Genomic DNA, 17499 nt, shown 5'->3' on the forward strand with positions numbered 1-17499 from the left:
TATGCATTTGAAAACTTTATTGTGAAATGGGGCATTCTGCATAATGAGTACTTTCTACTTTTGGTACTTTTTCATGACAATACTTTTGTACTTTGTACTTTTACTCAAGTAAATGTTGAATTCTGGACTTTCGCTTGTAACAGAATATTTCTACATTGCAGTATTGATACTTTTACTTAAGTGAGTACTTTTCCCACCACTGCATTTAGCAGACGCTCTTATCCAGGGCGACTTACAATGAGCAAGGTAAACCCACACATCAAATGCATGAGAGACAGTGTAGTGCCTCAGTAAACTAGGATCACAGGTAAACCAAGAACCTAGCATCAGTCTACTCTAAACAATATACTATCAAAAAATATAATCTGTGCATTGAAACAATAGGATACCAGGTAAACAATGAACCTAGCATCTGTCTAAATAGTAACATGCCATCTAAATACAAATTTTTAAAGGATTGTGGACAAGAAAAACAAGCTTATAGACAACGGTATATCTGCATGGTCGTCATATCTAGGTCAGCCACTTGCATCTATATAGGGTTTAATGTAAAAATACAATTTACAATACAAGGTAATTACATCACATGCATAGAGATGGTAATCTAGGATCACAGGTAAACCAAGCACCTATCATCAGTCTAAACAGTATAATATAAAATAAAATATGTACATCGAAACTATACACACTATCCGATGCCAGGTCATCTGTCTGTCTGTCTACATACATAACATGTTATCTAAATTACATTTTAACCTTTGCATAAGCCTGCGAGGTCGTCAAGGCTAGGGCAAGTGCTAAAATAAAATAATAATGATAATGGAAACTATAATAGTCGTGGCATGTGTCCCAACCGTTTGTTCCGGCCCGAATGTTTTCAGTTAACACGGTTTCCTCATAGGTGAGACGCTCATCCACTCCACGGAAATGTATAAATCTTGTGACCTGGCTTCAAACCAGACTTTCCACAGATATAATACATCCCTGTGGACCTTCCTTACATACAGGTTTATGCAGGAGGACTTGGTGTGCTTTTGTATTTTTTTTTCCTGGAGAAATGTGAGACGTACGTTAACGGAGCGTTATGGATTCTGGTGGTGAATTGAATACACAGGACCACAATGGAAACAAGCCCTTAAGGCTTTTTGTGTTATCCTTTTAGCATTATTGTATAACTGTACCTTTTGTACCTTTTTCAAACTGTTAAAGTATTCAATCAATAAATCAATCAATTAACTTATAGACTACACGGTGACATCCACACCCTAGCGTCCCTATTAAATAATTATTATTACTTATTATACTATTACTATTAAATAGCAGATCTACAAGTGTTTTTTGGGAAGCACTGGTGTGATGTATCTGATTACTGCATGTGGTCTATCCTCAGCCAGGACGGCACACTCATTAATAACTCTGCTGTACTATGTATCGTGATGTCGACTCCAGAGGTGTAAAGTAACTAAGTACATTTACTAAAGTACTGTACTTAAGTACAATTTGGAGGTATTTTTTTTGCTCTACTTGAGTATTTCCAATTTTCAGTACTTTTACTTCTACTCCACTACATCTCAGAGGCAAATATTATACTTTTACTCCATTACTATTATTTGACAACTTTATTTACTAGTTACTTTGTAGATTTTGATTATTATTACAAAACATACATTACCCACTTCAGCCCTATATACATTTCGGCCATTTGAAAATAGCAGATCTACAAGCTCACAATGCGTCGATCTAATGAGTGCTGTGATCTCATGACAATTTGCTTACTTTGACAAAATGACCATGAAACTTAGCTCTGCCCTTGCACTCTGGATAAGGAGTTTATCTGCACAATTCTTGGAATACGAACCATCTGCCTATGAAAGAAGTAAAATTCTGCTCAATTAAACTGTATAGGCATTTAGTAGATGCTCTTCTGCTGACACGTCTGCATCAAAGGGGATCTATTGGCATGAGAAAACAGCTATTACATTGCCAAAGCAAATTGAAATAATCAAAATTTAAGAAAAGTAATACTATGTAAAAAGTGTGTGAAATTAAAAGGGAACATTTAGACCTGGAACACCTTTCAAGACGGGACTACTTCTGTGTGTAGTTGTTGCTATATACAGTTTAAAGCAACATTATTATTTATTTATTTTTGAAATAAAAGTTTGATGTTTTTCCAGAAAAAAAGGAGTTGGAAAGCGTTCTTAGAATCGGCCTCAGGTCTAGATGGTTTAAAGACATGTGTAAACAGCTGGGTCACGTGCAACTTTGAACATTTTACATTTCCTGTTAGAAATAGTTATGTAAGCAGGATAACTTGGTATAGGGCTTTTGAAACAAATGGCAGCAATATTTCAAGATATTGCAGTCAATTGGTAAAGTATTAAACCTTTGGGACGGATATAGCAGCATTTTTTCCCTCCAAATCATGTATACCAATATAGTATACCAAACAGCTGCAGTTTTCCCAAAGGTATTTAAAGGTGCTCTCTGTCGGGTGGAACTCTTTATGTCCAAAACAGTTACTTTTCAGGATAAAATTTCAAAAAGATCAAAAGTAGCAGATCCACAAGCTCGAAACGCGGCGCGAAGCAACACGTTTTGAGCTTGTCGAAACTTTTGATGTTTTTGTGCGACGCCGTAATATGATCAAGTAAGGAAAAAAAATACAAATGTTTAAAATATGGCGATAGGAGATTTCTGTATAGCCTACTTTAAAATTTTCATTTAAAAAAAAACAAAAACATTTTGGACAAAATAGCCAATTTTACATGGAGGTGCCCAGATGTCCCTAGTGCCCACCTATCCTATTATCGTTCTGTGTACCGAGATCAACTCGGTGCAGTCTCAGATAGTGCAGTTCACTTCACTTCACACACAGAGAGGGAGGGGGGAGGCGACAGAACCAGACTAGTTTGTTTGTGTGAGTTTTGTGTATTACCAAACTGCAGCCGGGAGGGGGCCATAGGTGTGACCAGGTACAGTACTGCCATTTAAACCTGCAGTACCTCCAGCCAGGAGGGGGCTTATAGGTGTGACCAGGTACTGTCATTTAAAAACAGTGTGAACTGAAACACCCAATTCACACCTAGCAGCAACAACATGCAGACATAGCGGAGGTGCCATGGGTGGGGTCGGGTGTTTTGGGACGGGGGTGGGGTCCAGTGGTCCAAGAGGCACTTTCTTTTTTAGAAGAAGTAGTAAAAGTAAAAGTATAGCAGTGCAAGGCAATTCAATGTGCTTTACACAGAAGAACATCAAGCAAAGGAAACACAATTCTACAATGACATTAGGATGCATAAAACAAAAGAAATAAAAAAAATAACAGAAACAATTTCAGTGCAGAAGAAAAAAGAAAAGTAACTCGATCAAAGGCAGCAGCAAACAGAAAGGTCTTTAGTTGTTTTAAAATAATATACTAATATAAAAAATACTCTTGTTACAAGTAAAAGGCCTTTATCGAAAATGCTACACGAGTAAAAGTACAAAACTATTCAAAATATCAAACAGTACCCAAAGTAAAAGTACTCAAACCTTTTAAAAATTGTCAAACTTTCCCCCCCCCGAAAGTAGCCGATCTACAAGCTCACACCACGTCGCGGTGTGAGCTTGTAGGTCTGCTATTTTTTGAACAGCCGAAGTATAAAATGGGGCTCAAGTGGTTCATGTATGTTTTGTATTCATAATCTAAATCTGCAAATTATCTTTAACTAAACTAAAGCTCTAACTAAAGCTGTTGAATAATTGCAGTGGAGTAAATATTACAATAATTTTTGCCTCTGAGATGCAGTGGAGTAATGGAATTGCACAGCTCTGTCTAACACAATGCTGTACCAACTCCAACTGTACATACTTTCCCTATTTTTTTCTTAAAGGGATAGTTCACCCAAAACATTACACTTTCCTGTTGATTAGTCACCCCATGGAGACTGGAATTCATGGATATTTTTTTGTTTTTGTCCTATTCCTAAAACAATAATTTGATTATTAGCTTAGGCCATCAAATTATTGGCTTAGGAATGCGACAAAAGCAAAAAATCCATGAATTCAAGTCTCCACGGGGGTGACTAATCGATAGGAAAAAAAGTCATTTTGGGGGTGAACTATCTCTTTAAATAGTTTTTATGTTTTGACACTTGCTTTGGCAATGTAAACATTTGTGTTTTCTCTCATGCCAATAAAACTCCATTGAGTTGAAAAAAAAATGTACTCAAGTGAAGTAAAAGTGCAAAGTACAGTACTTGAGTAAAAGTACTCCCACCACCATTGGGCGGGGGTTGGTTGGTTCTGTGACAGCCTGAAGGAGTGAGCTAACACAAGGATCAGTGTCAGAGCTGACAAACTGGAATAGGAGGAGAGACGGGAGGAGGAGGAGGAGGAGGAGGAGTGGAGGGAGGGACGGGGTTAAATAAGTGGCATGGTGGCCAAAGCAGGCCAACCGGGGTCTCCCCCCATTCACGTCTTTAAAATAATTGGCTGATGGCCTTCCTTTCACTTAACCCGTTAAGACCGGGAACGCATCTGTGGCATTTTAGATTTTAGCTGTAACCATTATTTTATACTTTGGCTATTCAAAAATAGCAGATATACAAGCACATAGCGCGCGGCGCCGCGCTATGTGCTTGTATATCTGCAAAACATTTTTTAAATCGTGAAAAATGCAAATCTGCAAAAAGTGCACATCTTTGAATATATATATATATATATATATATATTTAAAAGCGAAAAATTTTAACTCCAACATGTGCTTCTGGGGGGTCCCTGGAACAAAATATTTTGAGGTGGGGTGGTCTGTGGCCAAATACATACTGTATCATTTTGGGTGGTTCTTGACATGAAAAAAAGTTGGAGCACCACTGACTTCATGTGCTATTCAAATAAAAGAGAGCTGAGCTGAAGCTTCAACACGTAGCTAGTTGTGGTATGTTGACACATAGTTCACTTTAAATGCGCTGAATTTATAATGAGAGAAAATAACGCAAGCAAATCAATTAATTTGCCTCACTCAACTTTACACAATGCAAACTAACCAGAACATCTAGTAGTAGGTTAGTTAGGCAGGCAGTTTTATCAGTCTAAAAATAAGAGCACACAATGTGGTGTGTGTGATATCATATGATACTAAATAGTCAACGTAATATGTTGACTACTTAGTATCATATCACATTGTGTGTGTGTGTGTGTGTGTGTGTGTGTGTGTGTGTGATCTCAGGTTGAGTGGTCAGGTAGAATATTTTCAAAAGTACAAAACATGAACTAGTTGTATTATATTTTGAAATTGTATTTAGATTAGCCTAATGTTATGATGAGGTTTGTTTCTTAAGAGTTAGTTAATCTTCTATTATTAGACGAGAGAGTTAAATCAGTCAGTTGTTGTTTTTAAATCAGTGCCAGGAGGGTAGAGGTGGAAAAAAAACGTTCATTTCAGTGAACGAACGGTTTTGTTCATGTTCACGGCGATGATCCGTTCAAATGATCCGTTCACCGTTCAAGTAGCGCTATTGTCCAGTGAAAAACAACTCAACTGCACAGCTGTCTGTCTGTCGCGGGAACAGCCCGCCCTCCCGTCCTGTGTACTTTTGAACGAATCGATCATGAACGACCCGTCACTACAGGAGGTTGTACTGCCAACTAATTTGAATGAAATCCCTGTTTCATCTGGTTTAGCTTCCAGACACAGACTATAACAGACGATTGTGTTCCAGGCAGCTTACGGCGCAATTATTTCTCCAAGAGAGATTATTTTTCCGCCTATGACATGCCCAAAATGAGATCAATTACTAATTGATTACTTTAGTAAATTATTTGTATTTTTTTACAATCGATTAAATGTTAGTTCCATTAACTGCTGCAGCCCTAATCACCACAAATATTAGTCATGTCACAATTATTATTAACAGAGAAATAAAATATAGATGCATATTTTCCCCCTGCGTCCTACAGCTCATCTGAGCTCTAGAGGTGGAGAGATTACTGTTCACATATCATTTCTGTAGTTGCTTAGCAACAGCAGTATTTAATTTTATGTAGGCTTAGCAACAGCGATATTTAATTGTATGTAATAAATTAGTGTAAGTTCCCTTCCCATTGTAGGATAACACCGTATGTAGAGAACTTTTAAACATTTCCAAAGCACACGGCTCTGTTTAAAGAATAAAAAGCTTAATTACAACATGAAACTTACAGATTGCAGCTTTAATAGAATATTTGATGATGTCACCAAGGCACTGGGACAGTTTGTTGTTGACCATGTGGTTGAATCAGCTTTTTAAGTCCTTTTCATGGTGTGTGTCTGTCTGTCTGTCTGTTTTTCTGGGGCTAATCTAAATGAAATTAAAGTGTATACATCGTTGCTGTCGGGCAAAAACCTTTATCCATATTTCTACTTTCTATGTTTCTTCGTGAATTACTGCCCTAGTTCATCATACAAGAGTGTCGCCACCCAAAACTAGTGAACATTTACAGACTTACAACGCTTTGAATTGTGATGCGTTGTAAGCTTGTAGATCTGCAATTTTCACTATTTTAGAAGGTTTTTAGAATTGTAAGGTTTCCACTTGACAGCAACGATATGTTTCTTCAGGTCGGTCAGAAAAGGATGGTCCTTAGTATCAAAATATAAATGTATTTCTCATATGTGTGTGTGTGTGTGTGTCCGTCCAGGATGAGGTGCTGGCGGTCTCTAAGAAGGTGGTGGTCCGGGTGGATGACCTGGTGAAGTGGGCGTGTCCGGAGCCAGTGAAGTGGAGGAAGGAACCCAGTGGGACCAACGGACTCCACAAACCTCCACCCAACAGCACCATCTGCTCCCCCAGCAGCCCTGAGAACACCACCTCCACCCCCACCCAAAACAGCCCCTCCAACCCCTCCGCCATCTCCAGTGTACAGGACGACACCTCTGAACCCCTCAAAGACCAGACAGAGAGTAAGTTCTAGAGCAGCGGTTCTCAGACTATGGGTCAGGAAGGTGCCATTGGGGTCATGATTTTTTTATTTTATCGACTGTATGGATATACCTTCATGAACATATGGATGACCATTATGTTCATGAAGGTATTGCTGGCACACCTATTCACATTAATATTCACGCAACAACATATTATAGGCACAGCATTGGCGATTGCAATTTAAACCTACTGTAAGCTATAGCGCAGCTGACATCAATAGCTGTCTGATTACTAGCCCTGAAACATGACCGTCATATAATATATTACAGTCATGACGAAACTTCAACCTGGTGTTTGCACTTTCTCCCTTTTTGGCCATACATCTAAATAAACGTTCAGACTTCAAATATAAAGTGATTACCTCATGGCCACGGATGTTACAATTATGTACGGGCACTCGGAAGTACCCGTATATTCCGTATTGTTCAATAAAAAGCATTTTAGTACGATCGGTGGCCATTTTCCTCATAGTTATAATGTATCAGAGTGCAGTGCACCTCCCAACCGATAGGGTCGCGTAGTTGAAAGCATAATATGGTCGAAATGCATCATTGTCACCGTTGTTCCTCTTCTCTGTCTCTATCTCTTATGTAGCAGACAGCCCAGCGGAGGAGCATCCAGTCTCTCTCCTTGTAGCAGACAGCCTAGCCGAGCGTCCAGTCTCTGTTTGTGTAGCAGACAGCCCGGCGGAGGAGCGTCCAGTCTCTCTCTGTGTACCAGCAGAGCATCCAGTCTCTCTCCTTGTAGCAGACAGCCTAGAGAAGGAGCATCCGGTCTCTCTCTGTGCAGAAGACAGCCCAGCAGAGGAGCATCCGGTGGTGAAGGTGTTGAGTTATCCTCAGTACTGTCGCTTCCGCTCCCTACAGAGGAGGATCCAGGATGGAGCCGGGGACCCCGGGATCCAGGACCCCCATCTGCTGGCCCTTGGGGCCATCCGGTTAGTACCTCTTCCTACTAGTCTATGTCAGTGGTTCTCAACATTTTCAGGCCGCGACCCCCCAAAATAATCGTATTTGAACTGGGGACGCCCCAAAATAATCATATTTGAACTGGGGACCCCCCACCCTGACAAGCACTTGGAATTGTAGGAGTTGAGGCATTACATTTAGTTTGACTCTGTTCCACAGATAAATATTCCTGTGGGTCGGGACGAGGGTCCCGACCAGTGTTGTGGTCTAGGTTTTTTTTCCGGAGGTATACGATAATCATTCCCTGCACGAGATGCGCATGATCGTGGGTATACGCTAGCACGTTTTCAATGGATGAAATGGTTAGTAGACTGTATACGCTTTCCCCCAAAAAAATCGACACTGTATGTGGCGTATACAGCGGGACACGGTAGAACACACCACTGGTCCCGACCCACAGGTTGAAAACCACTGCTCTATGTCACCCATTCTCAGCCTGTGTGGGCCGTGAGGACGCTGCAAGTAGGCCTCCATAATTATTGGCAAAATAAAGCTATGATCGCTACGATTTTAAATAATATGCCTTATACAATGTTGTCTTATGTCCACAGGGTGGCGCTACCCAGCACCAGGATTCTGTACTGCAGGGATACCTTCAGTGACCCCGGTCTGGACAACAACACCAGCCTCTGGGCTCAGATACGTGAGTACTGTCACATGTGTTCTGCTCCGTTAGCAAGAGCTTCTAAAATGGTCATTTTAGATGTCTTTGGCTATTCAAAAATAGCAGATCTACAATCTTTGAATATAAATTTTTAAGTTTTTTAAAGGATTTAAAAAAAATCTTTGCTTCTGGGGATTCTACAAATGTCTTCTGAATCCTAACGGTTAAAAAAGAAAAGAAAACATATGTTGCTATAATATCAATGGTTCTCAAACTTCTTTCATGTCAAGGACCACCCAAAATTATATGTATTTGTCCACGGACCCCCCCCCCCCCCCCCATCTCCAGAATATTTGTTCCAGGGACCCCCAGAAGCAAAGATTTGAGTTAAAAATGTATACATATATATAAGATTTGCACAAATTCACGCCTTTTTTTCCCTAAAAAATGCCAGATCTACAAGCTTATAGTGCGGCACCAGAAGCAAAAATTTGAGTTACGAATGTTACGAAATGTGAAATATATATATTCAAAGATTTGCAACAAAAAATCTAGATTTTTCAAAAATAGCAGATCTACAAGCTCATAGCGCGGCACGCTTGTAGATCTGCTGTTTTTGAATAGCCCAAAGAAACCTAAAGTGACAACAGATTGTGTTCCCGGATTGAATGGGTTCACCAGTGGGGCCCTGTCCCACAGGTTGAAAACCCACTGCCTTGGTGTGGGTCACATGGTTTCATATAATGTGTCCTTGGAGAGTCTCCCTGAGTCTGGGAGGACACACAGGCTGTCAGGGTGGAATGTGTACAGAGATAACATTCACTACATTTTTACTTTTGCATTTAAAAAAAAAAAACTCCATACTTGGACCCATGATTATAGCTGTTAAGATCATATTAACATTTCATGCAGATAATTGCCATTTAATCATTTAATTGTTTTTGGCATTGACCTTTAGAACATAAATAAAAATACAATTTCTGTAGGTCTTTTTAAGCTTTTTGCACAGAGCGTATTATGACAAATAATGACTGACAAAACAGGCCATATACATTAATAATTTTATACTTTAAAAATCGTCTGCAAATAGCCAACCTACAAGCTCACAACGTGTTGCATCGCGACACATTATGAGCTTGTACAGCTGCATTTTTGTTTTGTTTTTTTCTTTTGCTATTTCTGAATTCTTTTAATAATGTATGAAAAAAAAAATCTATATTTTTGTAAATAAATGCCCAATACATGCCAAACATAGCTGGAGTTCTGAAGTAACAGCAGCTCGCTATGTGACTGAACACATTCTGCTCATTCTGTCTGGTTAAACATGCAATACAGTCTGAGCCTGTTATTGCTCTCCAAAGAGTCTTTCATGTTGTCACTGTGGGGTGGAAACCTTGTATGTCCAAAGCCGTTGGAAAATGCAAAAAATAACATCTGTATTCCAAATGGATCTAATGTAGTTATTATTTTGTCACAAGCTCGTATTAGTACTTTTCGTTGGTTAAATATTTATAAAACACACAGATAGATTGAACCACGTTCGATGTATTCCTATTGGGGATGGCAGTATAAAATTCATAAATTTATGAAGAAAAAAAGAACATGATGAATGATTTCTTCTCTCTGTGCCCTGTTTCTGTACTCTGCCCTAACTATGAATAATATTTTTAAATAAATAATGTTCTTCCTTCATAACCAATATATATCAATGCCGGCACTGAGCTGTGAATCAGATGAAAAGGGAACTTGAGCTTGTTTGTCATGTGCAACATAATTTATTTTCTTGGAGGAGTAGAGGTTGCTTTCATAGCTTTCAGTCAAGGAGAGACTTCACAGCATTGCCTGCAATGTTTCAGTCTTTTAATAAATATGAATGTAATATATATTCCAACGACTAAACATTTTTGTCATCGTTTCATAAATAATTTTTCCAGGATGTCCGTCTCTCAGCTTGAGGGGCCGTCCGCGCAAGAGGAGAGGGCGGTACAGCCAAGGTTCTCCCACATCCAGCCAATCAGAGTCCTGGATAGAGAGAATGAAGGTAAGCCAATCGGAGTCCTGGATAGAGAGAATGAAGCTAAAGGAGTACTTCACCCCCCAAAAATAATTTTCTTCTATCATTTACTCACCCAGTGATGCCTTGAATACAAGGAGAATTTTGATGAATCATGAATTGAAGTAAAGATAGGCAGTCAAGAGTAACAAAGGCAAAACAATATCAAAACTGCTCACAGTGTAGTCCTAAACTACTGTCTTTTGTCCAGTTGTATGTTGGCACTTCTTAAACGTCGCTCTATGCTGAAGAAAATGTACATTTTAAATTACTTCCAGGCTATATTATCTCATCTACGAATGATACACATAGCATCTGGACAACATAACAACATAGGACTGGATACAAAACACTTACGTTTGTGTAGTACAGAGGTCCTGGTTGGATAGAAAACAAGCAGTACTACAGGTCCTGGTAGGGTAGAAAACCAGCAGTACTACAGGTCCTGGTAGGGTAGAAAACCAGCAGTACTACAGGTCCTGGTAGGGTAGAAAACCAGCAGTACTACAGGTCCTGGTAGGGTAGAAAACCAGCAGTACTACAGGTCCTGGTAGAGTAGAAAATAAGGTGAAAATTATTCAATTTCCTTTTGCTCTCTGTTCTTGGACAGTCTCTTGCTTAGATTTGTTAATTTATCCTATGTTTTCAGTTTCGTTAAACCATTGTTTGAAACTGTTATTTAGTTTATTCTTGAAACTTTTGTTACTTTTCAAATCGGGTAGGCAAATCGGGTAGGCTTCAGCCTACACCTTTTCATGCCACTAACAAATTAGTAGACTTAACTGTATGTAATCTATGTATAGATCAATGTTCTGTTAAATGGAAAGTAATCATACCAATGTGGTATGCCTGTAGGAGAACGTTCTAGGCAGTGTGGAGATGAACTGTGAAGAAGACGACTGGCTGCCCCACCCAGAAGAACAGCTGTTCCTGGAGCAGCTGTACACCTACATGGACCGCCACAGCTCGCCGATCCACAAGGTCCCCAACCTGGGCTTCAAAAGGAGTGAGTCTCCCGCTGATGATGTCATTCACATGCGTCCACATTTTTGTTGTAGTTATTACGGTGTGGCTTAGTGAGGGGGAATTCTGATTTAGTCTCTGCAACGTTTGTATTACTTAATTTACACTCTGTGGTATGACGGTAGCCTGGTAAACCCTCCCTCCAGAAATCTCATTTGTATTTTATTTCAGGAGTGAGTCTGGCCTGCAGACCTATATGGGCAATTTGGCTGTGGGCTGGAGCTGGGCGGGAGTAATGTAGCTTTGATGTCCAAGTGGCCCTTTGATGTCCAATTAAGCCACTTTAGGCTGCAGTGATTATCACCAGGAGTAATTGGTTTGTCTTTGATGTTAATGAGCAGCTTGTATGAAAGGTGTATTGATTAATGACGTGTGAACCACTCGGGTTCCACCTGATTGGCCTACCCCCGCTGTCAATCACAAAACAATGAGCGAGGACGCTGATTGGCTCGGTTATTTGGTAATGCACTAGAAACGCCCACACAAGCCTTCATGCCAGACTCACTCCTGGAATCAAATGGAAATGAGATTTCCGGAGGGAGGGTTTACCAGGCTAGTATGACGGTGCCGCAGATTGAAAATCTATTATTTTATTAAAATCAGCCATTTATAATCGACTCATCGATAAATCAATTATGTTGAGTAACTGTTGCACCCTATAATCCAGAGGACAATCACACTGAGGTGACAGAGAGAGTAGAGTTGTCATTTATTGTTGGTGAATCTTGGTCATCTTACATTGTGAGTCACCTTGCACTTTTTTCTGACCTTGTTTCTAAATATAGCCTGTATATCTTTTTAAGAGTTGTCATATTGCACCAAGTTTAATGTTACCTGCGACAGACAGACATTGCTTTTTAACGGTGGTGCAAAAAGTACTCCGTTGTTGTTTTTTTACTTAACTAAAAGTAGCAGTCCCACAATATAAAAATACTATTTTTTTCCCCAAAAAAATTGTCAAAAAGAATTGCTGATCTACAAGCTCAAGTCTGGCAAGTTGCGAGCTTGTAGATCACCTACTGGTGAATAGATTTGGGGCGCTATTTTCGACGGTGCCTTACCCATTATCCCTAAGTTCTTTGCCATTTTTACTATTTTTAAAAACATTTTCAAATAGTTAAACTAGCCGATCTACATCGACACATTGTGAGCTTGTAAATTGGCTATTTGAACTATTGAAAATGTTTTTAAAAATAGTTTAAAAAATGTCAAAGAAGTTTAGGGATAAAGTGGTCCAAATACAGTTGTACCTCAGGTCCGTAGAAATGGTCTCAATAAAATCCAGACTTCACTTTCTAACCCGTGTGTGACAATCCTTTATTCCCTAGCCTAGACTATATGCTTTCTAAGGAGTGAGTCAGTGAGTGTGTTGTATTCTAGTCAGCGTTGCCATGTCCGCTTATTATAAGCGGACATGGCTTTTTCTGTAAAGTTGCTTGTAAATATTGGTGGTTGCGTTTTTTTGGGCTCGTTTCTAAAGTGTAGTGGGCTTGCTGCTTATTATTAAAACCAGTGGTTCTCAAATGCTTTCATGTCAAAGACCCCCAAATGAATATGCATTTGTCCCTAACCCCCATCTCCAAATGTTTTGTGCCAGGGAACCCCATACCAAATTTGTGTTGTTAGAATGTTTAAAAAATCTTCCAAATATAAAAAAATATATATTCACGATTAAAACAAAAAAATAGCAGATCTACAAGATCACAACGTGTTGCGTCGCGTTGTGAGCTTGTAGATCGGCTATTTTCAAACAGCCGATGTATACAGTATATAGGTTATATAGTTTATAAGTGCTCATGGGGCCTATTATAGATGCTTCTTTTGGACTTGCTTTTCTAGACCTGGTCGCTTATTTCTCTCACAAAATCTGGCAACAGTGACGCTAGTCATTCAGCTAAAGGAGTGACGCTATAGACTGTGGTGTGTGTGTGTGTTCCTGTCAGACTAGTTCTTTCATCACCGCTGTGCTGTTCAACTCTTGGCAGTGTGCACGGTTTCCTGTTGCTGTCAGAGGCAGCAGGAATCGAACTGGAGTTGTGCAATTAATCATCATTTCCACACGTAGCAAAATGAAGTCATTTCTCTCTCATTTCTCTGACTGGTTCGAGTCCAGATCCCGACGGCCTTTGCTGCGTGTCCCTCCCCATCTCTTTCTCCCCATTTCCTGTCAGCCTACTGTCCTATCAATAATTAAGGCATAAAAAAATCTTTCTGTAGTTTGTTATCAACCTAATGAAGTAGATTTTTTTATAGCTGTGTATTGCTAAAGCTGTGTTTACATGCGTTATTGCAAATGGATATTGCTATGATATCGCTACTACTTCAGTTGTTTTTTTTTGGAAACGAATCAGAATAAAAATACATAAATAAATACAAATCTAACATTTTCCAGAAACGTTGAAACATTTTCAGAAATAGTGAAAATATTAGATCTACAAGTTCGCATCAACGATTCGCATTGCGATGCGTGGTGAGCTTGTAGATCTAATGTTTTCACTTTTTCTTTTTAATGGAGCTCAATTGATTAATCCATCATGTATTCTCAATAATGATGGGTCCCGGGAGACAAATTAACCTTTAAGGTCCTGAACTGAAAAAGCTTAGGAACCACTGGGCTATATAGGCATTAGTGTCTGTCTATCTGCCTGTCTGTCTGCCTGCCTGCCTGTCTGTCTGCCTGTCCTCACACAGTCTTGTCTCTCTTCTCAGTCAACCTGTTCCTCATGTATTCTGTGGTGAAGCGACTTGGGGGATACGACAAGGTGAGTACATGATGATGATGATGATGATGATGATGATTTTTTCTTTATTAAAGTGTCATGCTTCCAAGGAAGCCCAGCCCATATGGCCTTACAGGACACTTTTACATTTCATTTGACATAGACAATGAACCGACATGACGATTCACAAACAATTATCAAACAAATAAGCAACTAAAACATGTGTGAACATGTGTGAAGTATCAGCAACTGGAAATGCTCAAGTATGATAAAAGTACCTAAAAAATGTTACTTAAAGGTAGGGTAAGTGATATGTTTTGGTTATAACAAAAAGTTTATATATTATCTATATTCTGATGGTAATCATTGCTATAGAGTGTTTGTTCAGACAACAGGAGTCTCTCCGGCTCTTTAACCCATTAAGACCTGGAACTGTGTCATTTTTAGATTTGAGCTAAAAAAGCATTATGTTACACTTTGGGCTATTCAAAAATAGCAGATATACAAGCTCATAGCGCGGCACCGAGTGCCGCGCTACGAGCTTGTAGATCTGCTATTTTTGAAAAATCGTGAAAATGTGTGAAAATATTTGAATATAAATATTTTTAAAGCGAACATTTTTAACTCTATTCTTTGCTTCTGGGGGTCCCTGGAACTAAATATTTTGATGGGGGTCCGCGGCCAAATACATATCATTTTGGGGGTCCTTGACATGAAAAATGTTGAGAACCACTGATATAGAAACATACGTTTTTCAGAAAACTGTTGGGATTTAGGAGACATGTAGAATCGACTTCAGGTCTCAATGGGTTAATGAGCAGAACATGCATTTTCAGGTGGGTGGTCACTCTTCAGCCAATCAGGAGAGAGTACTTATTTATCAGCTTCAATTTTATAGTGTTCCAGTTCCAATTTTGCCTGCTCGTATCTTTGTGTTATCTCTTCCAATTTCACTTGTTTATGCTGTGTCCTGTTCTCTCTCCTGATTGGGTCAAATTGGTATCCCTAACCTGAAAATGCATTTTCTGTTTAATAAAGAGCTGGAGAGACATGGAGACTCCTGTTACTGAACAAACACTCTAGCAATGAGTACTATCAGAATATAGAGCTATTTAACACGTATTTTAACCAAAGAAAATCACTTACCCTCTCTTAAGTACAGTACTTGAGTAAATGTACTTAGTTACTTTCTACCACCGTCCACAACACAATTTCCGTCCAAAAAATAAAGCGGGTCGAGGTGAAATGACATTTCACATTTTCTGCGTGTGTGTGGGGGGGAAGGACTGCTGCAGTCAGCGGTTACCATGGTAACCAGGGGACTCAGTCGCAGTGTTTTGTCCAATATACACTCAGGCTGAGAACTCCCGTTAGACACACATGATGATGATGCAGGGTTTATGAAGAAATCTATAAAGTTCATCCATAAAAGAAATCCATAAAGGTTAAAATAATGAAACTAGATGCATGCATCTGTCTTCATTTTGCATGTATTTACAGTAATTCGGTCCAAATGAATTAATTCAGTCTAAATGTGAATCAATTATTCATACATACATACCAAATAATATGTAATTTGTCATATAGATTTATCAGACATAAATTATTCAGCCAGTCAGGGTGAACCTCCACATGTGTTAAAGGCGACATTTTAATTGGAGCGTCTATGTAGGCAAGGCAATTTTATTTGCAATTTTACCAACACACTATAGCAATTTCATTTGCCTTGCACGTTATATATAGCACATTTCAACAACAAGGCAATTCAATGTCAAGCAAAGGAAACACAATTATACAATGACATTAGGATGCATGAAACAAAAGAAGTAAAAAATAACGTGCAATTACAGTGTAGAAGAGAAGGAAAAAAGTAGCAGTATAGTAAGTAAGTAGCCTTGGGAACCAATGAACCAATGACTATCATGATACCATAGTCAATCTACAAGCTGATCTGCAAAGTGTCACAGGACGCCTTCACCGTTGTGAGCTTGTAGCTTGTCTGCTATTTGCTTGAAGATCAGCTATTTAACGAACAGTTGTTAAAATATCTAAATATGCTGTATATGGTGAAAATAGTAATAAATAAAAAGAAGATATCACCCATCTGTACAACACATAATGAACTGTCTGTCTGTGTGTGTGTGTGTAGGTGACGTCAGACCGTCTGTGGAAGGTGGTGTATAATGAGTTGGGTGGATGTGCGGGCAGCACCAGTGCTGCTACTTGCACCAGGAGACACTACGAGAGGTACGCACACGCACGCACGCACGCACGCACGCACGCACACACAGACACTCACTCACTCGCATCCATTCAAACTGTAGAATCTGTACTTTATATTGTTGCAAAGTCCAGTGTATCAGAATTAGACTGCATGTGTGTGCGTCAAGGTTGTAATAGTTTTGGATTTTTTGTTTTAGTTCGTCTTGAATTTTTTCTTTCTAATTCAGTTAATTTGAATTCGTTTTTAGAGCGGGTTTGTTAGTTTTTATTAGTTAACGCTTAATTTTAGTTTAGTTTTTAATAGTTGTTGTGTTAGTTTTAGTTTTTTTTGATACTTTAGGTTATTTGTCAGGTGCAGGATTCAAAAAGGTCAAAGTAAGTATTGTGTAATAAAAAGTCAACAAAAGATACCATTTAAAAATATATATATTCAGTTACAATCAACGAGAAAAACAAAGACGTTAGTTTTGTAAACACACAATACAGTTTCAGTTAATTATCTTTTTTTAAATTATTATTATAGTTTTTATTTAGTGCAGTTAACGAAAATGATTTTGCATATTTCAGGCCGGATGGCAAGTTGAAAACGCCTTAGTTTGAGGACAGTTTTTGATTTCTTCTTGCTATGTTATTTTCGAGCTGCGTCTTACTTGTTTTGTTAGTTTTCGTTAACTATAATAACATTGGTGTGTGTGCGTTCACCTCTCAAGGCTGATGCTGCCCTACGAAAAGCACCTTGAAGCGGGAGGGCCGGAACTCAAAGTCCCAGAATCCCTAGCGGTTCCCAGGACCAGAGTGGTGCGGGGAAGGAAGCCCATGGCCAGGGGCCGAAAGCCTCGCATCAAAGCCAGAGAGAAGAGTTTAACTCCTCCTCTTCCTGCTGCCACTACTCCCCTTTTTCCTTCTCCTTCTCTTCCTCCTCCTACTCTTCCTCCTATCATGGTACGTATCAGCAAGGATGCTT

General features: G+C 39.2%; 1 protein-coding gene across 2 annotated transcripts in view; it reads left to right on the forward strand.

Moving 5' to 3' along the window:
* Positions 1 to 17499, forward strand: part of LOC308089786 (uncharacterized protein) — a 52303-nt gene that overhangs the window by 23168 nt on the left and 11636 nt on the right. Inside the window, exons 4-11 of one of the 2 annotated variants that reach the window (XM_080434707.1) lie at positions 6661 to 6922; positions 7539 to 7881; positions 8464 to 8555; positions 10451 to 10557; positions 11425 to 11575; positions 14302 to 14354; positions 16462 to 16559; positions 17246 to 17477. In XM_080434707.1, the coding sequence (XP_080290833.1) occupies positions 6661 to 6922; positions 7539 to 7881; positions 8464 to 8555; positions 10451 to 10557; positions 11425 to 11575; positions 14302 to 14354; positions 16462 to 16559; positions 17246 to 17477 (1338 nt within the window). The remainder of the gene's footprint in view (positions 1 to 6660; positions 6923 to 7538; positions 7882 to 8463; positions 8556 to 10450; positions 10558 to 11424; positions 11576 to 14301; positions 14355 to 16461; positions 16560 to 17245; positions 17478 to 17499) is intronic. The other variant, XM_080434708.1, reaches the window with a different exon arrangement.

Source organism: Gymnoscopelus braueri (genome assembly GCF_963280865.1).
Source record: "Gymnoscopelus braueri genome assembly, chromosome: 8".
Taxonomy (NCBI): domain Eukaryota; kingdom Metazoa; phylum Chordata; class Actinopteri; order Myctophiformes; family Myctophidae; genus Gymnoscopelus; species Gymnoscopelus braueri.